The following is a 27,143-nucleotide window of genomic DNA, read 5'->3' as shown; positions in this document are numbered from 1 at the left end:
CAATAAATAGATATTAGGATTTGGTCCGGGCGGATCCCTTTTGCCCTTTTTCCATAAAAACCGTTTGGAGACACCGCGAAGCGATTCCTTTACTTTCTCTTTCCACACCAACCCAGAAAAACGAAAAAACAATATTAATTTCTCTCTAAAATTCATTGAATTTGATATTGACCATTCTTCAAGCTCTTTCTCAATTGATTTTTTTTTCTCAACGGGTTAGTCATCTTCTTCGTGTATGATCTCTGATTTTGAGTTGAACTTTTTTTTTCTGATTTTTTGATTTTTTTTTGGGTGTCAATGGTGGTGGTTAATATGTATGTGTGTATGTATCGGCATTGGTGTTGCTACTTTGAATTTAGTGTTTTGATGGGTTGGTGAATCGTTAGCTGCTTAGGGTTTTCCTTTGTTGGCGTTTTTGGATTTTTGTGGTGTAAGTGCAAAAGGGACGTTTTTTATTTCTGCCTTCACACACGCACATACGACATATTGAGCTCAATGTAGTTAGAGATAATCTATTCTTTGTTGGGTTTATCGTTTTTTTGTTTTATTCTTATGCGGTTTAATTTTGCAATTTGGTGTTTTTCTTTATATCCTAATTTTTGGGGTTATGAACTGTTGAATTGGTTAACTTTCTGGAAGTTTGTGGATATATATGGCTTGTGTTTTTTTTATAAGGTTGACTATAATTGTTGTAGAAAGAGTTGGGTGTGTTGAGAGAGTTGGGCTTTTTGTTGTTTCTCTTAATTTGTTGTAGATAAGAGAATTTTGGGTTATGCTTAACATGTTGATGCCACTTGCAAGTTGAAAAGATTGGTCTGCAACTTACTATCTTTGATCGGGTGAGCATTAGTGCCTTTTCGTGTGTGGTTTCTCAAAAGCTTGTAAAGGCCTATTTGATTACTTAACTGCTATTTGCACTCACATATTACTGCGGTCTTTACATGCCACCATTTTTTTTTGTGTGTGTGGGGTGGGGGTGTAAGGACAGATGATTGTTGAGTTCTCTACTTCCTCCGAGTGTTGCTTGGTAAAACTGTTGATATGCTCGTGCAATCATCTAAGTTCATTTGTCATGGATCCCGATTGCACCACTGAAAATTTATTTTAATCTTTTCAGAAACCTGATCTCTGTAAGATAAAAAACGATTATGTGTCTCAGGGAATGGTTGTATGTGATGTTTCAGGAATAGATATCAGTGCTGCTGCTTTTGACTTGATCGGCATAACCAAGGATTGTTTACAAAAGAAGAATGATAAAGTCAAAAAAACTAGTATAAAGTTTGATGCTCTGGAAAGTAAATTTCCTGACAGTAAGTGTTTTACCCCTGGGTGGAGGACTGGATACAGCACTAAGTTGACCATAATCAAGCTACAATACCAGGAAGAAGTGGCAGGAAAAAACAGTTAAGAAAACATCTATAGATTTCAATTTCTTGCAAATTACAAGAAAGAGAAGAAGCTATTGCAGTAAGTAAGTTCGTTATTCTATTTGGCATTTGCTGGGAAATATGGTGCAAGCTGTTGAACATAACGGTGTGCTCGAGATAGCTCAAAGTGAGCACAAAAAATCAAAACCAACAAAGAAGGGTAAGGGAAATGGGAGGCAGGGCAAAAATCACACTGGTCAAAACTCGCAGAGATCAAAAGGAAAAAGCTCCATTCCTACCGGCCCTATCTCCTTGAAAGTTAAATTTGGTTCACGTTGCCTGATGGATGTTGTTCCTCTTATTGATGATCACATGGACAAACAGTGTACTACTGGAAAAGAATTCAAAGAATTGCCAAATGTTGCCAGAAATTTTGATGATCGGTTGGAGGCAGGGTTGCCCAGTCTGCAGTTCTCCAGTTGCAATGGAAATTTGGATAATGTGTATGTTTCTGTATCTGAATTATGCCTATCTGGAAAGAACATCAGTAAAGAACCAGTGGACAAGCTTATGGACTTTCACCATGACTCACCTTCTCAGGAGGGAACATCAATTGATAACAGGTGCTCAGATTCTGGAACTTCGCCCGACTCAGAAGTTATCAACCTGGTTCCGGATACTCAAATTATTGAGGGAGACCCAGAAGAGTTGAACGATTTAATCCCGTCTAGGCCATCTGTTGCTCCTGTAGATGTTCTGAGTTTGCGTGTGTATGACAGGAGCAAGAAAGGAAGGAAAAAAGATAGGCTCCCAAAGTTTGTCAGTTCTGGTTCAAAAGATCTGCTTAGTTCAGATAGTATGAGTAATTCCCAAATATTTGGTCCACTTATGCAAGGAGAAAAAGTACAAGGGGGCTCTTGTTATGCTGATACTTCTGCTCTAACAATAGGTAGAATTGGCTCAGGCAACATATCTAGCACTGAGATTATTTCAGGGGAACTGTTACCTTGTTCAGTAGTGCCAGAGTTCAATATCTCCTGTGCTGCTTCAAAGTTTGGAAGTGGCATAGAGGGTAATGTTTGTTATAGCTTTGGCACCGAGTCACCAGAAACTGAGTTTTCTGAAAAAGTGGTATCCTGTCATGATGGACAAAATATTACCAAAAGTGAAAGATCAAATTTATCTGGCAAAGGCAGGTCACAGGTCCCGAATCAGAAGTTATCCAAAAGTAGAGAAAGTGCTTCTAAAAAGAAGGGAAACAAAGAAAAGCAAGATAATAGGCTTGAAGTGAGACATGAGAATGACCAGGTCAAGAGTTTAAGTGAGGTGAAACACCACCCAGGAACAGGTATGATTAGTTGAATAGGCAGGCTTCTGCTACCCCTTGCCCCAAAAGAAAAACGATGGAAATATTCATTTTTATGAGTTCAATGTTTGACTGACCCTCAAGCAGTGTAGTATTAAATGACCATATCAAATTAATGTCTTAGAAAACGAAGCGCCATACGGGTTTGGAGAAGTTGGATCCAGAAATGAAACCTTAAGTGGAGGCATCTCAGACTTGGACATTATGCGGAGTGAGGTGAGTCAGCCTTATTTACAGCCAAGAAATGCTTGGGTGCAGTGTGATGATTGCCAGAAATGGAGGCGTATAGCCTCTGTACTTGCTGATAAAATTGAAGAAACAAACTGCAAATGGTATGTGGTTGCTCATCCTCTAATCATGAATGCGCTTATGTTCTGCTCTTCCAATTAGTTGTCTGCCATGCTTCTTTGAAGTTTATTCCTGTAAGAAGATTTTGGTTTTCCCTTTACTTTGTAAACTAATGAAGCAATTTTTTGTTGCTGAATTGTACTAGCTCACACTTGCATCCTGGAATGTGGTGTTGCTTAAGTTAGAAAGCTAATAAATGGATCTTTGACCCTTCACTTATTACTAGAAAAAAATAAAGAAGCTGAGGAAGTGATTCTTGTAAGTTTTAATCTGTTGGTAGTTTAATCAGCAGATTCTGTTTAGCACAACCAATATGCAGATCTTTGATGCTTATATGCTATGGGTGATTCTGTATGTGAGTGAAAAACTAACTACTCGCTTCCTCTCCTACCTAATCCAATTAGAAAAAATGACCCTTTTCAATGAGGTATATGTATCTAACCACTTATCTATTAGGGCAGACTCCTCTTGAACTTTGTAAAAGAAAGAGTTGCACTCTGACTTGGAGATCCTAAGTTTGTATACCAGGTAAATTTTTTTGATATGAGCCCATTTGCTCTAGCCTTGATGGGCATTACCCTGGCAACCTGTGCTTGTGGTTGGACAGGCTACCCGGTGGATTGGTTAAGGTGCATGTAAGTTAGCCCGGACACCATTTACAATTAATAATAATAATAAAAAATAAAAAATAAAAAAAAAGATAAAGAAAGGGTTATATTCAATAACAAACTTTACGGACAAACATTAATACTTGTCTTTTAAGATTTTTAACTCTTATATGCTTGATTATTAGCCTATTGCTTGCAGAAAAAAGTATATAAATTTTAATGCGCATAGATTGCTTTCTGCAAACTGAAGTTGACATATTAACACGAATACATAGTAGAATTCTCAAAAAAAAAACACGAATACATAGTAGATAGGTATCAGGTGTACAAGTTACTGTGTTTTTTCTGGAATCTGATGGTCTTTTGCAACTAATCTGTTCTTACTGTAAGTTTCTTATAGTATTTGAAGCTTGAAATATTTGAGGTTTACTAATGGATCTGCAGATTATTGTGGTTGAGAAAATGTTGTGTTGTTTGTTTGTTTCCAAGAGTTTGTTGCTTATTTATCTCATGTAACATTAAAGGACTTGTAAGGATAATTTGGATAGAGACTTGGCTGATTGCTCGATTGCACAAGAAAAATCAAATTCAGAAATTAATGCTGAGCTGGAAATATCAGATGCCTCTGGTGAGGAAGATGTCCTCCGTACACGCTTGAATTCAAATCGATCAGGACAGAAGAAGGCTCCTGGTATTTAATGATTGTAGTAATGAATAGCGGTGATGTTGACTTTGAGTAGATTGTGCTAATTTGCCTGTCTTCCTTACATGTCTGCATTACAGTTTCCCTTCAATCATCTTGGACTCTGATTAAGAGAAACTCATTCCTGCATCGTAGCCGCAAAAGTCAAACTATTGATGAGGTGAATGCTTTATCCAGTTTGCACTATTGTCTCATACACCTGGATCTATAACTTGAATAAAAAATAATAGGAAAATAAAGCCCCATGTTGCAGTGTTCTTAGACTTGACTGGTCTCTAAATCTTAAAATTCATCAGGAAAGGGTAAATATAAAGCTTGATTTACCCTATTATTCTCAAATGATTAACCTATCAATTTTCTCTGTGGGAAGCTTTCCTTAAAAAGAAATTTTATATTCAGTAGAGCTGCTTCATGCTTAGACAGTTGCATCATTGTCACTGCTGGTTTCCATTTCACAAATAACAAACATTTCCCTTTTCTCCAGGTGTGGCAAGATAGTTTTATGCTGCAATAAAAATAATTGTTGGGGATTGTGTTTTTGAAAACATATAGTTATGTGTATTACTTATTGTTAACTTGCTTGACTCATAATTTCTGTTCGCTCTGGATTCTGGAATTTTCTGGCCTTTGGAGTTGTCTATTCCTTCAGATTAGCTATCAAATGTTTCTTTCTACATTACATAATTCTATCAATCTTTTCTTTTGGCATTGTCAAAGTCTTCTTGAAAAGTATTTGGTCAAATGTAACTGTAATCTACTTAAGCTCTTCTCTACCTAGTCTATTATGTGCTCCTTCACACAATTTCTATCTGTTTTTCCTTGATGTTGTCTTATTTTGGGCTTTAAGCATACTTTTGGCTGGTAGAGATATTTTAGGTACATAATTTGAAAGAATATTGTCCGTGTGGTATATGGTTCCCTTAAATAATTACCTGGTCTTTAAACGATGGATCTTTGTTATTGTGAGGTCAATTGTTCATATACTCTATGATGTGTCATGGTTAGTAGGTGCCACAATGTTTTCTAGATTGTATTGTCTGTAAACATTACTTGTATGAACTAGTTCACTTTAAGAATATTGCATGTTGACTAGAGAGACTGACACTTCTAGGTGTCCATTCAATTATGTCATCAAAAGGCATATTTCTCTATCATCAGTAATTGACTATCATTAAGTTTAAGGCTAAAATCCAGCATGAAAAATAGATAAGAGCAACAATTAGTTTCTATGAAAAAGCAACTTGATTGATGGAAGGGTTTAGGCTCCCAAAAGAAAAGGACAACGATCCCTGAGTTAATTTCTTCTTAGCAACACACTTTTCTGGGTTGGACTTCCATCAAAAAGGTGTTTTGTACTCTTTCACCAGCGGTTGTGGCTTCTTTGCATTTTAAAAACTATCTAGTAGCACAGAAGCAGGATTGTTGAGCATTGTTTTAGCGAGTTCAAGTTTGTAGAGAAGTTTTTAGGGTTTGAAAAGATTTTTTAGTGATTTCAGCAGCACCATGTCATTTGTTTGCTAAGACAGATGGAAAGTAAGATTTTTCAGTTGTCAATACAGTGTCTAAATACTTGGTTGACATTTTATAAGCCTTTCATGACCCTTTTTAACATGAATCAAAAGTATATGGTGCACACCATTGCATAGTTGGTCTTGCTTCTGAGGTTTAACACATGTGTACACCTTACAAGGAATCTGTAGCTTCTAACATCCGTATCTCTGTTTCCTTGCATACAGACAAATCTATGTATATGTTCACTTATTCATTGAATCAACTTATGATGTCAGATGTTTAAAGTAATAAAATCTGATTTGCTTCCTTTTCTATCTTCTATATATTTCCCTGTTATCCTTCTCTATTAGATCATGGTCTGCCATTGCAAGCCTTCAGACCGCCGAATGGGATGTGGAGATGGATGCCTGAATCGGATGCTCAACGTTGAGTGTGTTCGAGGGACCTGTCCATGTGGAGAACGTTGTTCGAATCAGCAGGTACTTAAACTTGCAAGACACTCAGTATATTGTATATTGCTTCTATTATGCAGGTTGTGTAACCCTCCATTTATGTTTGCTTGCAGTTCCAGAAACGTAACTATGCTAAATTGAAGTGCTTCAAATGTGGAAAGAAGGGTTATGGCCTGCAGCTGCTTGAGGATGTCTCCAAAGGGCAGTTTCTTATTGAATATGTTGGGGAGGTGAGTTCAGTATTCCACAATATTTAACAGTCTTTTAAGTCTTCTCCCCATTCTTCCTCTAAGCCTCCAAGTCTTTGATGTATTGAAGAATGTTCCATAATCCATGATGGCTTTGATGCCATCAAATTCTCTTCTCTGTACTTTTATCCTTAAATCTTGGTTTTGCTATGATTTTCTCCCTGTCCTAATCTTTTAACCTACAACACTACTATTTATAACTTGTTTTGTCAATCTCTCTAACCTTTTGCCTGTTCTCTTAGTCTATTGTAGATACACAATATTGTCTCGTCATCTTTAGAGTATCTTCCAATGTTAGTTTACCCTCTTACTTCATCATGCCACGGAAATGTGAAAAGCCTTTCGATGTCTTATACCACATCCAAGTGTCAATGTGGTCGAATTGACTTCTTACCTCACTTGTCCATGATGTGGAGACCATTTGCTCGTACTCCTTCTCACCCAGACAGTGCAGTGGAACTCTATGCGCATTTTATACCGCACCATGGTATTGTTGTAGCGTGCACTCCTATGACTAGGCATCTGGACACATTCATTATTGTGGGCATTCATCATAACTTGCCTTATTTTAAGTTGGAAGTCATCCAACCACACCTTTATCCGGTCTTGGTGGTAGAGATGCAAAGCTAATAGGTTGTGAATTTCATAGGCAGAATTGATTTATAACATAGTACTAGAAAAAGCTAGAATTCAAAGAGTACTCGCGACCTGATCTAGAGTTTGTTTCAAATTCACTTTGTGGCTATCCATCTATAATTTGATGGGGTAGCAATTTGATAAATTTTTTTAAATATCTATAAGTTGCTTGCATCTGTATAATTAAGCATAGTTTCCCATTGCATTTTTGATATATAACAGGCTGTAAGTGTAACTTTTTCTAGGTGTTGGACTTGCATGCGTATGATGCAAGACAAAAGGAGTATGCCCTAAAGGGTCATAAGCATTTCTATTTCATGACACTTAATGGCAGTGAGGTATTAATGTTTGCCTTGTTTCGTTCTTTCTTTTTTATTTGGTCAGATGAAGTTGGGAATTACTCATGTAGTTTCTTGTCCTTTGGGTTCGGTTACTACCTGTTGTTTCTTGTATTTCGATTGTCATATTATTTTGTTGTAATTACTGGTCAGAATGATTTGTCATGTTTTCGATGGTATATTGCCGTGTCTTCTTTACTTCCGTTATTTCTTTTCCCGTACTGCTTTGCACTGTTTTTTCCTTGAATTGAGGGTCTATCGGAAACAACCTCTCTACCTCCAAGGTAGGAGTAAGGTCTGCATACACTCTACCCTCCCCACCCCAAACCCCACTTTGTAGGATTACATTAGGTAAGTAGTTGTTGTTGTTATGAATTATCTTGGATACATATCCTGTTATTCAGTCATTTATATTTTGTGAACTTTTCTTTGTATGAATTGATTTTATCTTTCTATCACTTTCCAGTAGCTAGTGTAGATTGTAAAGGCCCATAATTGTGGCATTTTAATATATCTGTTCTCTCTCACCTTTGTAATGTCCTTTCATGCCTCATATGTCAGGTTATAGATGCATGTGCTAAAGGGAATTTGGGACGTTTCATTAACCATAGCTGTGATCCTAATTGCTGCACAGAAAAGGTGATTGTACTTTCTACTTCACTCATTAACACTTGGTCCAAAAATTTGCTTTCATGTTCTTTTCAGCTTCACAATGAATGGCAATTTCTTCAGGAAAAGGTTTTGTGGGAAAACCAGAAATTCCTTCCCCTCCATTGGCCTTATGCTGCCCCAATTTTATTTATACTTTGCCTTGATTGGACATGTTGTCGATACCGAAGATTAATATTGTTTGATGAAGCCGAATGGTGCTCTTCTTTCATTTTTCTTCGGGGAAAAAATTGATGCATAATCTATCTATATTTTGATAGAATCACGAATACAATGCTGGTTGACTAAAATAGCCCTAAAATACATAAAATTATAGGTTATTTTGGTAAAAATGTAGTAATAGAAATAGAGTTCTATTAGGTACTCTCTGGATTTTGCTGTGTGAAACTCGGCTACTAATGATCTACTTAAATTAGAAAAACACATTAAGGCCTCATTTGTTTTCATTATGATTAAGATGTCTGAATTTGATGCATATTTGAATTATTAGGATGTTGTCTCTACATCTGAACATTTAAGACCGTTTGTTTTTCAACATCTTAATATGCCTAATTTATTTATTTTTAAATATCATAAATACATAATTTAAATAAAAATATAATAAACCATGGAGTATTTGAAAAGAGTAGGAATTTTGTAACTCCGTAATGAAACGTACAAATTCTAAACCACCATAGTAGCAAAACATCCAAGTTCTTCGCAAGTTCCAGATCACTATTTGGAACCACATAGACATAAAAAGATCATATCCATGGAGTGTAATTAATACACAAGATAACTCATGCATATCCAAAATTTTCAGTCGTTTTCAGAATTTGTAATTCAAAGATAACTCTAAAAGGGTAGAATATCTAATCTCAATGCTCTTCTTTCTCTTTATTGTTTCACAAAAATCTCGACGCTGTATTTTTCCTTTGTTAGGCTTAAGTTGTGGGCATCTTGTTGGTCTCTTTAAACCCTAATATGACGATTGAAAACTAGCATTAAAAATACAGATAAAGATGGAAAATTGGATTCGAGAATACTCAAACGAAATTTGATAATTTACTATTTCAAGAGAAAATACAAAATAAAGATGGAGAATTGGATTTGAGAATACCCAAACGGAACTTGAAAATTTACTTATTGAAGAGAAAAATATAGAAAAAGATGGAGAATTGGATTCGAAAATATCCAAATGGAATTTGATAATTTACTGATTGATAGTTGAAAAAAATGGGGTAGAACGAAATTGATTTGAGGAAGAAGAAAATAAAAAAGAGCATGAGTTTGAGAGAAAAAATGTGAGAAAAAAATTTAGAGCGTGAATTTTAAAATCTGAATGGTATTAAGACTCTTTCACAGATCTGATTCGATCAGATGTATTCAGACCTATTAAGAGATATTTTTTAAGAAAAAACAAATGCACTTAATGGGCGTTTCAGACCTACATTAAGTGCAAACAAATGAGGCCTAACAAAACTCACTTCTACATGAATGTATAAATCTCAAATTTCTTTTGTTTGCCTTTTAAAAAACCAAATTTATTTTTTGCAAATTCTTGATGGGAAATTAAAGAACAATAGGAGAAAAGAAAACATAGCCCAATGATAGACTTGTTCATTACATAGTAATCTAATTTTTAAGTATCATAATTTCTTTAATAGATATCTATCACAATTTGTAGTCTTTGGTTGATTCCTTAACAAAATTCAAACCAAATTATCATAATTTCATTAATAGATATCTATCATAATTTGTAGTCTCTGGTTGGTTCTTTAACAAAATTCAAACCAAATTAAAATAATTGTGAGAATCAAGACTCTAAATGGAAAAATATCATCAGTGGGATTTCTGGACCTACGCTTAATTCATAATTGTGAACTAAATTAAAGACTGTGAACGATGTGTGCTGCTGCATTCTATGCTCGATAGGAAAATGATTTAAGTTCAGAAAATTCTTATTAAGATGACAGAACACCATTAACTATTTTAATGTACTAGGAGTATTAATTTAAGGGAGAGAAAATTCCGTAAGAGTTTGGGGGCATCACTTAATTAATATAATTAACATATGATGCATATTAAATTTTTGGAGTGTAGTCTAGGAGCCCGTTGAAATTAGAAATTTTTGAGTACCCATCAGAAGACATCAAGAAGATTTAAGGAAAAAAATTACTGCAACATGATCAATCAATGGTGGAGTCTGCAAGGTTGGGATCTGATTTATAGAAGAGCTCTAAATGATTGGGAAATTGAGAGTTTTAACAGAATGTTGCAGTTACTGGGATCTTTTGGTGGTACATCCGATTGCCATGACAGACTTAGATGGAAAATGAATAACAAAGGGATTTTTTAAAAGTAAAATCAGTTTACTGGAACCTGAATTAGAGAGGCCCTATTAAGGTGAATTGGCCTTGGAAACAAGTTTGGAAAGTAAAAATTCCAATGAAGGTGTCTTGTTTTGTTTGGTTGGTGATTAGCAAAGCATGCTTAACTGAAGTCAACTTACAAAGAAGAGGCTTTCAGATTTGTTCAAGATGTCTTTTATGTGACCAGGAGGTTGAGAGGAATGAACACCTCTTTTTACACTGCAAGAAAACTATAAATCTTTGGCATATGTTCTTTTTGTATTTTGGGGATAAAATGGGTAATACCTAGCTCTACTCTGGGGCTTCTGAGTAGCTGGTGGAGTGTAGGGCACAAAGGAGGGGAGGAGGATTGGTGGAAGAGCATCCCTGCTTGCATCTGGTGGAGTGTGTGGAAAGAATGGAATTCCAGATTTTTTGAAGGCACTAGCAGTTCTATCCATAAAATTAGGATAATTGTCTTAGGCTGTTCTCTTTTTGGTGTAAACAAAGTATATGGGGAAGTAGGTGACTTAGTTAATTTAATTGACAATGTATAAGAATATAGATTTTTGGATAGTGGTCTTTTGTACTTTTTGGTTGTTTTTGTAAAGTTCTCAACTTAGCACTTTCTTTGGGGTGTCTAAGTTTTGTTTAATAGAAATACAATTGTTACCTTCCTCAAAAAAAAAAAAAAATTACAGCACAAGGTGTCTGCTCCTGTACAAGAACTTACTAAATAACTAAAGTGCAGACATAGTGCAAACAAAGTTCAACAGTAGTTACAAGGTGCCTGGTTGAACCAACTATATAAAATGACCAAACAGTTGGACTTAAGAATGTGCTTAGGAGTTGAAATCCCATCAAAACATCTACAATTCCATTCCTTTCCTTCCAGATGCATCAAAAGATAGCAGCAGGCAGTAATCCATGCATAACCCTGCATATCTACTCTCTGTGATTGATTATATCAAATTTTGTGTTTGTAAATTTCATCTTTTTTTATAAATCACTGGTTTGTTAATCGAATGAAATACCAATTCCCCCTCTCTTACTTGATATATTTTTGAGTACTGTTGTGACTCAACTTTCTTTCACTTGCTAACACAGTGGATGGTCAATGGAGAGGTTTGCATTGGACTCTTTGCTCTAAGGGATATCAAGAAGGTAAAGTGTCTCCTTCTGATTGTAATTTGGCTATCACTGTTGTACATTTTTACGGGATATTTGTTGTTTTTACTTTTTTCATAGTTAGTGAAGTAAAAAAATGGATTCTTCTCTCGTCTTAATGGACATTCCAGTTATATGTATGGTCAACAAACACATTAGGAGTAGTTCTGAGATCTCTAACACCTAAGCTGAGGACAGTTGCATTATGGTTCTTGTGATAGTTATTGGTTTGTTACAATGAGCATTCCATAATCACTTTTAGCAAGTCCTTTGGTGATATTTGATATGCTTCTAATTTTAGTAGCTTGCCAATGAATATATTCCATACTGCTTGTGAAGAAAATTTACTCTTACAAAAATATGATAAGCCAAAAAAGACGCTGCTATGGTTTAAGATTTGCCATATAAAGGTAGTTCATGGTTGAATTGTTGGTAGAATCTTGGTCTAGTTTTAGATGGGTCATTTAGTTGTTCTAGCCTTTAGGCCTTGAATACAGAGATGTGTTTGGGTTGCATTCCCTCTTACTTTGTTCTTGTGAAAAAGGAATTTTATGCTGAAATATATCAAGATTATGTTAATAGATATCAGTTTCAAACAAAAATGATTATTTTAACTGATAATGAGTTTCAGATAAAAATAAAAATCATATATCTGAGAGTATGAGTTTTCTAAGAATTTATCTGCATGGTAGTACGTAGACCCCAATTCCAGATTGGAAGAGGGGCTTGTCAAAACTCTATTTAGGAATTCTTGAAGAGGGTGTAGTAGCTATTCTTAGTTGTGCTCAATACATGATTATCGAGAATTATAAGAGTAACACACTCCATTTTAAACTGTGGGTTAACTAAAACTTTAGAATTCAAGACTTGAAAGATTCATAATTTATTTCGAGGTTTATCCTGTTGTTTGTTGTGGATTGCAACAAGTTTCCTCGCCCTTCAATCTGTTACACTATTTATAGGATTCATATATTCCTATGTAATGAGTTCCAAGTCTGAATAGGTTCAATGACAAGAAAATTTAACTTTGGTATTTCTTGGTAACTACTTGTTGGTGTTTCTAAGTTCAATAAAAATGCTTTAATTTTTTATCTTAATTGTAGCAAGTGGCATCTATGAATCAAAAAAATTATAGCAAGTGGCATCTACTTATCAACAAATTGTAGCAAATGGCATCTACTTATCAAAAAAATTGTAGGAAATGGCATCTGAGCTAGCTACGTTCATTTGAACAGGGATCGTAGCATGATGAAAATAGTGATGGTTGAGCTTTTCGTACACAATCTAGTTAAGTTAATTTTAGTACTCCCTCCGTCCCATTTTATGTGGCACTTTTTCCTTTTTAGTCCGTCCCAAAAAGAATGTCACCTTATTATAATTAGAAACAATTCCTCTCCTATGTGGTTTGCAAGCTATTGCATAGGAGTGGGGGTTTTACCCTGTGCGCACCCAAAGGGTAGCGGCTGCGGGTTTCCCTTGTCATAAAAAAAAAATAAAATTAGAAACAATTTAACTTTAAAATACCCCTTTTACCCTTGATGAAATGATTTTCAATCACACAAATAGCTAAAGATTGTTTTAGACCACAAGTTTCAAAAGTTCTCCTTTAATTCTTAAATACCATTCCAAGTCAGACGGTGCCACATTAAATGGGATAGAGGGAGTAGTATTTTACAGATAATTTCTGGGAAAAGAAGTTGTAGTCTGAGTCTGACTTGTCGAGTTTGTTTCTTCAAGCTGCTTAATTGATGACACTGAAGTTTATGATAGATCATCTGCATATGGATTTTAATTTTAGTTCTGTTGTCACTTGTTATCTAGGAAGGTCTTCTTCTTCAAATAAATAATGATGTAGTTTTACTTTGTCAAAAAAATAAAATAATGATGTAGTTTTAACAGTACACTTGTACTAGCTGCTGAATTCTTGAAGGGAAGTTTGAGTACTTTTAACTCGGGAATATACTTTTGAGTATTTTCCTTTTCTTCTCCCCCTCTTCCCTGATACAATAGGATTTACGTGATATATATGCATTTCACTTTGTTTATCATCTAATTTTCTAACCAACATCATTATAGTGCAACAAATTAAGTGCTTGGGTATGAGCCATCACCTGCCACCCTTAAATTTGTTAAATGTGTGAAACCAAATCAAACCTCTCGCTTTTTCTACTCTAGGAATATTCTGTCGTATTCTGCTGTCTTCATCTTTTTCCCCTTTACTTTAGCAGAAGCCTTTTCTCCTTCTCTGCTTTTCATGTTTCTGGTGAGAGACGAGTGAGAGTGATATGCTTCTCCTACTAGTTCCTGGAATCCATTTGCTTCACAAGTTGCTAGCTGTTTCCTGACTAGGCTTTTGATTGCATAACCTTTATGGATCGAATCATGAGTTATCACAAGTTTGCAATCTAAGTAAATGTCTTTTCATTTGTTTCTGTTATTTTCCCAATTAATGTGCTTATGGTTTGCTTGTTCAGGGTGAGGAGGTTACATTTGATTACAATTATGTGCGTGTCTTCGGGGCTGCAGCGAAGAAATGTGTCTGTGGCTCGCCTCGCTGTCTGGGCTATATAGGTGGAGATCTGCAGAATGCCGAAGTGATAGTTCAGGCTGATTCAGATGATGACTATCCTGAACCCGTTGTTTTCTGCGAGGATGGTGACGTGGGTGATGAACTAAACAAAATTCTATCTGCAAGAAGTTCATTTGATGTCACAGAAATTAGAACTCCAGGGGAAACACCTAAAAACAAATATAAACTGGATGAACCTTTTACTGGAAACCTGGAGAATACCACCCAAACACACACACAGAATATAATGAAACAAGAAAATTCCAACATGGACAACTCTGTTGCTGATTTTGGCTTGAAGATCAAGGAGCAAAGCAACAAGTTCCACAATGAATCTCCTTCATTATCTCTGAAGAAGAAGGAATCATCTGAGGCAATGGAGGGGCTAGAAAGCCTGTTGCATTCTTCTGTACGACCTGTGGGAAATTCCTTGCAGTCGGAAAATATAACCGCTAAAACCATATCTGAAATCAAAAGAGAGTGCTTGGATGCTGACAAAATTTCTTCTGCACTGCCATCTCCAAATGCTATGCTTAGCAAGTCTTCTTTGAGGAAGAAATCAGGCAATGGGGAAGCCAGTGATGAATCGTTGAAATCTTCTCGTCGATCATCTTCAGTTAAAAAGGGGAAGTCGAAGAATAGTGCTTTGAATATGACATCTGCACCTGATGTGAACAACAAATTGCAAATTCCACAACCTAAATTCAAGAAACCAACACATGATTCCGCAAATGGTCGGTTTGAAGCAGGTATATCATTATTATCAAGCTTTTGGAATCTGTAGATTTGGAAGTATCATTAAAATAAACTCTTGCGCCTGAATCTGCAGTTGAAGAGAAGCTTAATGAGTTGCTGGATCATGATGGTGGAATAAGCAAACGCAGGGTAAGTAGTTCCTAGCTACAGGATGTAGTCTATATTACCTTCTTTTCTTTTGCTTGGTGATCGGGAGTAGTGGCTGCTTTGTTTTTTCATCAGGTTGTGTTTCTAGTGCTTAGGTCACTGAATTTGGAAAAAGTAATCATATTTTTTTAGTGGAATGCACATTTCCTCAGCTTTCTGTCCATCCTTCCACTGCCATTTGGTGTGGCTTCTGTGCTGTGTATTGATGAAACACCATAGACAAGAAATGTGAAAGGGAGGCCTGGTGGGTGCTCATAGAGGGGGTGAAAGATGGCTTATGATTTGGCACTTGATATAGGTTTTAGTGATGTCTCCATTTCTAGGTCTTCATTGGTCCTCTTTACAGTGTCGCTTATGCTATGGTTAATGTGCGCTTGATTAGTGTTAGATCACTATACATTTGAATACGTTAACCTTTTTTCTCTGCAGGATGCATCTAGGTGCTACTTGAAGCTCCTCCTTTTAACTGCTGCTTCAGGGGATAACTGCAATGGTGAAGCTATTCAGAGGTAATAGATGGCTTTCCTATTGGAAACTCTTCAGTTGCCATGCTTTGTTGGTGATACTTTTTGTTCGTTAATCTATTTTTCATTTTTCTTCTTTTTGCAGTAACCGGGATCTTTCAATGATCCTTGATGCGCTTTTGAAGACCAAGTCGCGCACTGTTTTGGTGGATATTATAGACAAGAATGGTAGTAATGTGGTGCTTATTGCACGCTTCAATACTTCTTTTTGTTTTTGTCCCGAATAGATTACTGACTGTTGGAGTGTGATTGTTTCTTGCTTGTTAGGTTTGCAGATGTTACACAACATAATGAAACGATCTCAAAGGGAATTCAATAAGATCCCAATTCTCAGAAAGTTGCTTAAGGTAATTACTTTAGAATTTATTCAGTCCAAGTAAAATTTACTGACTGATGAACTAGCTCTTTTAGCAGTACCAGGATTTGAGAAGCTGTGGAGAGAAATTTTTATTTGTTAGTTAATATTGATGGAATTGGTTTGAGTAAGAAGTTGAAGTGTCTTAAAAATGTATTCATTGATGTCACTCTTATGTGGTCATAAGTTCTTATATGATGGCTGAAGCATCGAATAGCCAATTAACAATTGAGGATATGGAATTGAGCATTGTTTCCGTAGCTTCCTTAGGTCCCATTTTTATTACAAGGGGAGGACAAAATTGTTTCTAGCTTTTTATATGGACGAAACTATTTTGGCGCCAGAGTGTTCTCTTGGAAATGCTCAGTAGACACTCAACGTGGCTATTAAGATCTTATCTAGCTTTTGGCCAGAATATGTCAACTGTTTTCCTTTCTACAGGTTTTGGAGTATCTGGCTGCGAGAGAGATTCTTTCTCATGAGCACATTAATGGAGGTCCCTCTAGACCAGGAGTAGAGAGGTTAGTATATACTCTTTCATTTCACATACATGGAAGGAAATTTTTTCAACTTACTGCTCATTAAGGATCTAAAGTAACTCCACTATAACTTATATGAGCACAGCATGAACAAAAAGCACAAAAACTCAACTAGACAATGCATAGATTGTCTTCTGTTATATAGTTTAGAAAAGGGAAAGAGATAAAATCAGGAGTCAAATCACTAGAGGGGAGATTCTAAGGGGTCGTTTGGTACAAAGATTAATAACGCAGGGATTATTGTTTATCAAATGTTTGGTTCATTGCTTCCCACCTAATCTTGTGTTTGGTTTAAAACTCTACAAAAAGCTCTTTTCCAATTATATCCTTGAATTATTACGTGATTTTCTATTCTATTTCATATAATTGGGTCAAGGTAGATAACTACTGGACAATATTATTTTTTTGTGGCCTTCTAACTAGCAAGGAAAAGAACAATTTTGTTGCATGCTTAGTATTTTCTCACTTGAATTATTTGATGGTAAATAATTGTCATCTTATAAATTGATCACTCACAAAACGTCAATTTTCAATTTTAAAAAAATAGACCATCTACTTTTAAAAAGCAAAAAGATGGTAAACAATAGTAAACGAATAAACTATCTATGTTTACTCATAAAAATTGCGAGTTGTACTTTTAGTATGTATGCAATTTTATAAATTGTTCAAAATACAAATAATCAGAAAACCAAACGTCATGTGGTCATATATTTACCTTTTCAATTAGTAAATGTTAAACAACTCACATTTCAAACATTGTGTTGATATGTATTGGATTATTTTAGCAACAAACAACTCTCTCTATATAATAAAATTTGTAAGCTAATTTATTTTAATAAATTTACTAGTACAAATATAAAACATAAAACCAAGAAAATAAACAGAATGATTAAAAGGATTTGAGGGGTATTTTTGTCTTTACATATATTAATCCCATGGTATTAAATCCTATGTATTGCTAATACCACCAAATGGAAGGGTATTATACGCCCTATAATATACCAAATAGGGTGTATAACTAATACATGTATTTAGTTATACATAGGTCCAAAACTCCTACCGAACATAGTACTCCCTTGTCACACCCTATAATATACCAAATAGGGTGTATAACTAATACACATAGGTCCAAAATTCCTACCAAACATAGTACTCCCTCTGTCCCAGTTTATATGACTCACATTCCTTTTTTAGTCAATCCAAAAAAGATCAACATTACTATATTTAATAATAATAATTTAACTTTATAATACCATTTTTCCTTGGATGAAATGATTTATAGCCACACAAATTTATATCACTTATTTTAGACCACAAATTTCAAAAATCTCTCTCATTCTTAAATTTCGTGTCAAGTCAAACTAACTCATATAAATTGAAATGGAGGGAGTACTAAATAATACCATACATAATACATGAACTATTTCTCCTAATACACTCTACCAAACGATTCCTAAATGTTCAGAGAGTTGCAACTTGAATTTTTTTGTTGGTTTTAAATTGGAGATGAACGGCTAGAATTGCATCTTGTCTCACCCTTTTTTATGTTACACTCCTTTTTGCAATTATAAACCTTAAGATGTCCTTTCCATCTCACCCAGTTTCCTCATTGAATTGGAAAAGAAGAAAAACAAAGAAGTCTCTCATAGTTGAAGCGTTTTAAAAGCCATTGCTTCGACATTTAAAGTGATGAAGTGTTGCGCTGCCAGGGGTTATCACATCATAGGTGAAACTATGCACTCCAAAAATGATGTGCAATATGATCTTAATGAGAAATAGTTGCTAATTGATTCGTAACATTGAGGATATAACAATATCGACATTATTATTTTTTTAACAGGAACATCGGCATTATATATGTTGAATGCTGGATTGGTTATTTCAATTATCATTAGATTTAAGTGCTAAAGTTATATATGCTTGTTATTTCTGATGTTGCATGAATTGCACGCTTCACTTCTAGCTTTTCACTTCAAGTCCCATGAATGAACCTTGTCACTTGTTTGCTATGCGCTTTCAAAAAACACTGTGATAGTTGCCTTAGGTATTTTATCTGCGGTTGCACCAACCTCCAAGGACTAAAAATAGCAAGTTTTTAGTTAAACATTCAAATATATGATTTCGTATCTAGACTGCTTATATTTCGCACATCTTCTGGGAACAACTCCTTCATCTGAATGAATTTGTACTTCTGTTTTCTTTTCTTTTTTTTAAAAAGTCTTAGATTGTTATTCTAGACAAGTTAGCTGTGGGCTGGTAACTCAGTTTTGAAGTGACATGTCACTGGATTGTGACAGTGATGTGTGTGGACCAGAAAATTGCCAACAGCTGGTTAATCTGACCGTCAACATGCATATACTAAGTACTAACTTGACAGGTCAGCTATGATGTGCTACTTTTGAAAGGTCACATGATCTATGAATCGATTAAAAATATAAGAGCATTGAAAGGGTGAAAATCTAAGCTACTTTGATAGGTCTGCTAAGATGAACAGTGAATCAGTTTTAAAAATAATAAATAAGAATTATGGAAACATGAATATGCTGCATGAATAATGGCTGGAAGAGACTGAAATAGTTGTTGGGTGTGGGAATAGTGGATGAAATAGTATATTCAATGCTCAACTTTTGGCCATATTTATCAAGCGAAAACTTGAGATTTCAAAATTGATACTGACGGTATGTTTGTTTCTCTTGCAGCTTTAGGGTCTCAATTTTGGGATTGACGGAACACATAGACAAACAGGTAACCTGTTCTTGCTTTATGCACCATTTCATTTCATCAAGTTGTAAATGGTATATTAATTAGGGGAAAAAGCCTGAAATACCCCTCAACTTTGCCATTTAGAGTTGATATCCCTCGTTATGAAAGTGGCTCATATATACCCTTACCGTTGTGCAAATGGCTCACATATACCCCTACCGTTACAAAATGAGCTCACTATACCCTTCATCTAACGAAAGTGAAAAAAATAGTTTTAAATTTATACTTTTGAGTTGTAGTTTTAAAAAAATCATGTAAGGGTATATATGAGCCTTCTAGCAAAGTTCAAGGTATATTTTAATCTTTTTCATACATAAATTGTTTTTTTTACTTCTTTGATTATCATTATTTGAGTTTCTTATTCCTTTTCTTTTCTTTCATTCTTTAGTGTAAAGAAAAAAAATTAAAACTAAATTTTTTTTGTGACTATATTATAATTTAAAACTATTTTTTCGGCTATATTGCAATTTAGTTTTGTATTGTTAAAAAATTGGGGCATCTATAATAAATTTTACAAGAAAATTAGTGAAACATAAATAAATTTGACCGTCAAAATAATAAATTTAAATTAGTCGTTGAAACAAAAAAGTAAAAAAAAATACGTGTGAGGAGGATCAAATATACCCACCTATATGGATTATAATAATTAAAAAATTAAATTAAAATTATATTTTTCACTTCCGTTGGAGGAAAAGGGTATATATGAGCCATTTGTATAACAGTAGGGTTATATATGAACCACTTTCATGACGAGAGGTATATCAGCTCTAAATGGTAAAGTTGAAATGGTAAAGTTGAGGGGTATATCAGACCCTTTTCCCTATTAATTATACTTAATAAAATATTTCAGTTTGATTGATTCGTTTGTATTTCCCCTCTCCCTGTACTTTTCTTGGTTTTCACTGCGAATTGAAATGCTTCCCATTTTGTGCTCGTGTGATGATTGGAGAAACCTATAGATGTATGATGTATGTAAAGTAAAAAGACTGATTTCATCTCTCCTAATATGGCATTATAATTATAATCTATCCAAGAAAGTTATATCTAAATGAGGTGAATATAAAGGGGAGGGCACACATTACCAATGTCTCATCGAGTCTTATTTGTTTTCTAAAATCTTTAGAATCTGTTAGACCAAAACTTAGACAGTACTCCGCGCCTACAAGAAGCTCTACTAATGTGGCATTCAGGGGGAAGCATGCAGAGGCCTATATTCTCTGTTCATCATATTGTTTCAAGGGGAGATGGCACACATTAGACGCCTTACATCCTGGACAAGATTGTACCTGTGTTGTTGAGCTTGTTTTGTTTTTATATTTTTTCTCAAATAACTGAGGCTACCGTCCAACAAGCTGAAACCTCTAGAGTTTGGTTTTATGGTTGGAAACCTCTTGTTTATGTTAAAAAGTACGTGCATTTGTTGATGGTTAATTTGTGTGCTGAAGAAAGTGACTATACTCCGCAATTAGCTTTAATGAGAATTAGATGGAGGGAAAGAGGAAACTCTGGCTTTTCAGGATGGAACCTTTTCCCAGAGCCGCCCCAGAAACTAATGGAGTGGTTAACAGGAGGGAACTAGTTTTAGCGAAAATGATTCTAGCTCCGGAGTTTGCATGTCAATGTTGATGAACAATTTCTCTTTTGATCTTAGTTAGAAAAAAAGTTACTAGAACTTGATTAAGGAGGTCAAGCTAACTTGGAAGGGAGTCTCGACTTTTTATAAACTAGAAGGAACTTTCTAGAGAACTTGGAGACAATTTGCTTTGATGTTTTTTCTTCTTGCTTTTGATTGGGCTACGAGTTTTTATTGGCTCATTTCCTGCAGGCTTGATCTATATTTATACGTGAAGCGTGCTAGGTCCTCCTATCATGCATATTGCAATTGATTCTACTTTTTCCTTGGATCTTCTGTTGTTCTGCTAGTTTGATTATTACCATGAAAATGATTGTTCACAGGAATGCGATGTTTCTGTTTTTATGGTGTGTGGGGTGGGGGTTCTAGTCTTCGAAATCACCTATCTTGATCCGGAGGTCTTGGTTTCATGTATTATGTATAATACCATTTGTGCATTAATTCTTTTGACATTAGTTTAATTTACTGTGTTTATGGTGTCTCAGGTTCATCAAATTGCAAGGAACTTCAGAGATAGGTGGATACGTAGACCTCTCAGAAAAAGTAGCTGCATTGACAGAGATGACAGCCAGATTGACTTGCGTCCTTCTCCACGGTACAATAGGTGTTCACCATTACAAGACCATTGTGGTGTGAAACCCTCAGAAACAGAAGAATGTACCTCTTATTTAATGGTAGAATCTACTACGATAGATGCTGGTGTCCTTGATGGCTCATCTACTTCATGTGTTGATGGGGCACCCAATGGGGCAAGGAAACGTAAGCGTAAGAGTCGATGGGATCAAGAGGCAGAACTAAATGTAGATCAAAGAATTGAAACCAATGCGGCTGCTGATCGAACGCAGGACATAGATGATGCCCCTCCTGGGTTTTCAATCCCCAGGAAGGCCTCTAGGATCTCATGTGGTGCTTCTTCAAGTGCAGATTGTAGTCTCCAAGAACCTAGTTGCAAGAAGCATCCGCATCCAATGGTCACAGGGCATCTGCAGCAGAGGTTTATTTCACGATTGCCAGTCTCCTATGGAATTCCACTTTCCAAAGTGCAGCAGTTTGGGTCACCTCAAAAAGAAAGCTGTGATGCTTGGGGTGTTGCTCCAGGAGTACCTTTTCATCCTTTTCCTCCTTTGCCTACATATCCCCATGATAGAAGGGATCCTATATCTCCTGCAGATAATGCTGGATTTTTTAGCGTGCCACCTCAAAATCCTGGACAACATGGCCAGTCTGCTCATAATCCCCCATGCCTATCTGGGGCAAGCCTCCGCAAGATTCTGTAATTACCCAATTTGATGTTGAACGAGCTAGGGGCTATCATGACTTGTGAAGGAATTATGTTTGGCAGCAGAAGTGTATTAATTCAAAAAGGCCTCCCTGGCATAGGGGAAGAAGTGGCTGGAGGGTGCACAGGAAACAACTCAAACGATAGTATGTGCAGTGTAGGTGTAGCAAGCAGAGAGAATGAATCTATGAGTTTCCATTTCCGTAGAATGGAGAATTTGGGGCATACTTCTCAACAGAATCATTCACAACAGACAGTTTTTTAGTTTTAACTTCCATAGGTAAGCCCTCAGGAGTTTCCAAGTTTTCATCCAGTGCTCCTTTGTACTGATAATTCTTTGCCACCAACAGAATTGTAAAGCACTTATTCTGCTTTTGGGGGTCTGAGTCCATAATTCTTTTTTCCTTGTTCTTTTCTCCTATTGTTAAGGTTTAGAAAGAAAAAAAAAAGATTTCTTATTTGACGCGTGCTACATTGGCAATTATCATTGTTTATGCCTCACACGAGGTAAACCTTCCTTTTATCTTTTTATTTTTACTCTTGAAATGGGAAGTAGTCAGAAAAAAATGACTCTGTGTTTCTACATTCTAGTTGTCACTGTGCCAAACTATATTCCCCTTCTGGTTACCGGCGTCTTGCTGTTGTGGAAATGTATTTTTTTTTTACCTTGGAAAACGGATCCTAGAGGCATTTTAGAAGAATATGAGCTTAGTTCTTTCTTTTTGTTACAGAACACATTCAAATGCTTCCTGTAAAACAAATTATTGAGTTACACTAGTGGAAAAGGGGCAGAAAAGGTCTCTTGTGCAGTTGTTTCTTTGATCTGTACTTGCAGCGGGCTTAACTTGATTATAGATTGTTCTTTAATGTATCGTTGGAACATCCTCATGATACTTTCAGGTCTAGATTGCATTATTGAGGTGAAAATACAGGAATGAGATACAGAATCTGTAACAAGATTTGCTCAAGTCCATTGAAAAGGAAGAGCAAAAGGTTGATTAGGACTTCGACGAACATCAGATAAAGTTCATTGTTCATCAGCATATGCGAGAATATAAAGCAGTGACATACTTAAACATTCCCCTTGCGATGATTGTTTGACAATCATTGACGTATATTTGGGGTTTAGGTGAAGCCCCCTTTGTTGTGCTTCCACATGAAACAGCATATCAAGTTGTTTCTAGTCTGTACTGCTACCAACACAGTTACGTTCAACTTTAATAAATACTGCTAGTCTCTACACCGATTTTCAGGCATTCTTGATGATATTCAAGGAACTCAAGCCACTTGGTAAAGAAGAATATTGTAATCTCAAGTCTCAACAATGACCAAAGTTCGACTTTTCATATATATTAACAATTGCAAATGACTTCCATTCTAGGTTACAAAAAAAAAAAAAAAAAAAAAAAAAAAAAAAAAAAAAACAGAAACAAAGCATAATATTATATCATCTTAACAATTATTGTTGTAAAACTATGCAACTGCAAGTTCTCCCCTCCTTCCTATCTTAAAAAACAAAGAAGAAAGAAAGAAAGGCAATAAACTGGATAGCAAGAAAAGGAAAAGAGTTGAATTACACTAGATAAGTGCTTGTCCTCTCCAACATTGATCTCTCAATATTTTCGGAGCATGCTTCTGACACGGATGAAGCACCATGTTTTCAGCAGCGTCTTTCGTCTTCTCCATCCATCAAAATACTTACCAATCACCTTCTTATAACTAGGTCTTTGCTTAACCAACACCCAATAGTCTGCTATGTTTGGACGACTGTTTATGTACTCGTCTTCCAAGTTCAAGAGTTCTATTCTAGCTAGAACAGGAATGAGCATTACATCAGCTAGACTGAATTCTTCCCCAGATAGATATGATGTTTCACCAAGTTTGAGTTCCACTTCATCAAGAAGTCTTACTAGATGGTTCTCACTTCGTCTCAAAACTTCAGCATTCTTCAACTTGTCATCCGTATCATATGCCTGTCGTAACTTACAGTGGTAAGCACTTGCTAAGTCGGGAGATTCAGCCATCCGGGCAATTATTACACGTCTCAGGAATTTAGAAACACATAGCCGATACTTCTCAGGGACATGGAAAAGGGTAAAGTACATTGCATCCCATTCTTGTATTTTATGCATCCATCCGATAACTTCTCTGCTGCTAAGGTTCAGATTGTTTCCGCCAGACGACACTTTTTCTGCAATTCTTTCAATATACCTGTGCATGTTGCAACAATTAAATATTCTTCCTCTACAAATAACCCCCTAAAAAACTCGGAAAATAAGAAAATACAAACTATCATTCAGCCAATATACTTATACTAATCAAGATGTACATGATCTATCCATCTGTCTATATATATGCTCTACAGATCATAAGTAATCTAAAACGTTATCATCCAGAGAGCAAGGTACAACTCTATTCTTGTCAGGCGAAAGGATCCCTGGAGGGTAACAACCTGGTGATCAAAATATAATTCATGACTATTCCTCTATTAAATCAACCGAATTATGTTTAATGACAACGGCTTGCAGTACTCCTTTTTAACCTTTCATGCTTACACTTTTGTACTGATAGAAGAAAAGTATAGCAAGGTGTAGAGAAGACTTACTGAATTATCTCAATGGTATCATATATGATGTGAGAACCATTCTGGAACACAGGAACTTTCGCACTTGGATTCATACTGAAGAAAAATGCATCCATGTTCTTGCCCGTTAAAGGGTTCACATGATGCGACGTGTAATCAATACCTTTCTCTTCCAAAGTAAGTCTCACCTTCTGGCTGTTCAAGGAAAAAGGATGATGATATAACTGCATGGTATTATTAACATAGAATGCCAAGAATGTTATACCTGCACCAGATTACAACAAAATCATCACTTAAACAACCTCCAAATAGGCAGATGCAACAACATTTTCTTCTTATGATAGGCAGATGCAATAACAGTGAAGATTGTTGTTCATCTACAATAGGCAGATGCAATGACAGTGACATGGAAGCAGCAATCTAAACACTTGAAAACAACGTTTATTCTTACGGGACTTCATGATGACAGGAGAAAACTAATTTTGCACTATGAAGATTGTTAGCAACAAAATGCAAGACAGCACAAATCATAAAAGTATATCAGCAAACAACAATAAGCCACAAAACTCATCTTGCCTAATTCTCAAATTTTGCTCTGAAGATTAATGACAACTTGGTATTCTGCAATCAATTCATAGAAAAACAGGGCCTCTAATGCATATGTATAAACTTTATAAGTTATTATCACATTCCTTTCTTTCTTTTTTCACCTTTGTTGTTTTCACATTCTCAATCTACAACTTTAAAGAGTCATTTGGTGTGAGGTATAAGGTATAATAATCTCGAGATGAAATGCAGGATTATTTCATCCTGCGTTTGGTTGGAGGTATTAGATAGTCCATGGATTATTATTCCCACCATTTATACCATACTGATGGGATAAGTTATCTCATATACATGATGAGATAAGTTAATCCCGGAATAACTTGTTCCCAACCAAACGACCCCTGTAAGCCAAACTGAGCCCACAAAGTTGGATACACTAGCTAGAGTCTGACCATTGTTTTTCAAAACAATTCTTCAAATAGTATCTGTTCCACCACAAAATTTGATCTTCAAATATTTTGAAGTTCCCAAAAACTGATCACGGGTTTTAGGGACTTCCACTCATAAAATTTCTATTTTTTTCCTAATGTCTAAACACAACTTCAAATCCCAAAACCTCAAAAAGTCAATTTTTTCCAACTTTAAAATCTATAACCAAACAAGTGTATGAACCCACAACTGCTGTCTCGAAGATTCAAACCAGTACCAACTAGACTATAAGCTTGTCCAGAAAATAAAAATAAAAATTACTCAATTATGATCAGAACCCACAACTTCCAGAAACTAACAGAACAATCCAGAAACACCAAGAATCACAACAACAAAAAACCCAGAATTGGTAAAATTAATCACCATTAAAAAGAAGATTTTTTCAAGGATAAAAACTAAAAGTAGCAAAAACAGAACATACCTAATGGAATCCAGTAGAGAATTGGGGTCTCACAGAGAGAGAGAGCTTAAAGGGGTTTATGCCTTTTTGTGGAGAGAGAGAGAGAATTTGACAACCGAGAAAAGCAGTTTTCTAATTGCCTTTTACTTGGCTTTCATGGAAATAGGAAAGCGACTACTAATTCCTTATTACTTAATTCATTCAAAAAATTAAAATTATTTCAAAATTATTTATTTTTGACCTTTTTCTTTCCTAACATGGTGTATGTATTATGAAACGAGAGAAAATAATATAATATAATATCATACCATAATCTATGGGACGGTACGTAACGACTGCTAAAACATATTGATATACTTTTAGTATGTTTTTATAATTTTTGTGAAAAAGCATTTCAACAAATATATATATTCAGTGAAATTTTATAAATGAAATTTGAGAAAGACGAGAGTAAGCAAATTTATCTCAGAATACTCCCTCTATCTCATTTAATGTGAGATAGTTTGACTTAACACGAAATTTAAGTAAGTAAGAAAGAAAAACTCTTAAAACTTGTGATCTAAAATGAATGATAGAAAATTGTGTGATTATAAATCATTTCATTAAGGATAAAATAGATATTTATAAGTTAAATTGTTACTTAATATAGAAATATGTCATTCTTTTTTGGATTGACTAAAAAATAAAAGTAAGTCATATAAATTAAAACAGAGAGAGTATTAGCTGTAAGATAGCGTGGTAACCCAAAACAAGAACAAATGATGATAGAAATTACAAAAGCAAGACATTATAAGAATCAAGCTATATCTTTCGAA

The 27,143-nt window shown here is 35.3% G+C and overlaps 2 protein-coding genes across 3 annotated transcripts; one reads left to right on the top strand and one right to left on the bottom strand.

Annotated features, from left to right (window-relative positions):
• LOC102599524 (histone-lysine N-methyltransferase ASHH2) lies at positions 1-22,894 on the top strand. Of its 2 annotated transcripts, none has more exons than XM_006357276.2 (18): positions 1-215; positions 1,185-2,715; positions 2,858-3,065; positions 4,214-4,380; positions 4,473-4,552; positions 6,255-6,383; positions 6,470-6,586; positions 7,486-7,578; positions 8,140-8,217; positions 11,685-11,741; positions 14,219-15,062; positions 15,143-15,198; positions 15,646-15,725; positions 15,826-15,908; positions 16,008-16,087; positions 16,537-16,616; positions 19,334-19,379; positions 21,516-22,894. In XM_006357276.2, the coding sequence occupies exons 2-18, from the start codon at positions 1,509-1,511 to the stop codon at positions 22,305-22,307; spliced, it is 4,197 nt and encodes a 1,398-aa protein (XP_006357338.1). In that variant the 5' UTR covers positions 1-215; positions 1,185-1,508; the 3' UTR covers positions 22,308-22,894. The 2 variants fall into 2 exon arrangements, with proteins under 2 accessions (XP_006357338.1, XP_015168865.1); XM_015313379.1 differs by having other exon boundaries at positions 1-233.
• Positions 22,895-23,627: 733 nt separating this feature from the next.
• LOC102599195 (glutathione S-transferase TCHQD) lies at positions 23,628-26,472 on the bottom strand. The gene is made up of 3 exons (XM_006357275.2): positions 26,350-26,472; positions 24,915-25,158; positions 23,628-24,520 (listed from the first exon to the last, which is right to left on the bottom strand). The coding sequence occupies exons 2-3, from the start codon at positions 25,121-25,123 to the stop codon at positions 23,923-23,925; spliced, it is 807 nt and encodes a 268-aa protein (XP_006357337.1). The 5' UTR covers positions 25,124-25,158; positions 26,350-26,472; the 3' UTR covers positions 23,628-23,922.
• Between the last annotated feature and the right edge of the window lie 671 nt (positions 26,473-27,143).

This window comes from Solanum tuberosum, unplaced genomic scaffold (assembly GCF_000226075.1).
Source record: "Solanum tuberosum cultivar DM 1-3 516 R44 unplaced genomic scaffold, SolTub_3.0 scf00234, whole genome shotgun sequence".
NCBI lineage: Eukaryota > Viridiplantae > Streptophyta > Magnoliopsida > Solanales > Solanaceae > Solanum > Solanum tuberosum.
This window is presented reverse-complemented; position numbering and strand designations above follow the sequence as displayed.

Coding starts and splice junctions, on each gene's coding strand:
- LOC102599524 (XM_006357276.2), top strand. CDS start 1,509: ATGGTGCAAGCTGTTGAACATAACGGTGTGCTCGAGATAGCTCAAAGT. Junction 11,742..14,218: donor CTCTAAGGGATATCAAGAAG/GTAAAGTGTCTC, acceptor TTGCTTGTTCAG/GGTGAGGAGGTTACATTTGA. Junction 16,088..16,536: donor TTCTCAGAAAGTTGCTTAAG/GTAATTACTTTA, acceptor TCCTTTCTACAG/GTTTTGGAGTATCTGGCTGC.
- LOC102599195 (XM_006357275.2), bottom strand. CDS start 25,123: ATGCAGTTATATCATCATCCTTTTTCCTTGAACAGCCAGAAGGTGAGA. Junction 24,521..24,914: donor GATACCATTGAGATAATTCA/GTAAGTCTTCTC, acceptor CAACATGCACAG/GTATATTGAAAGAATTGCAG.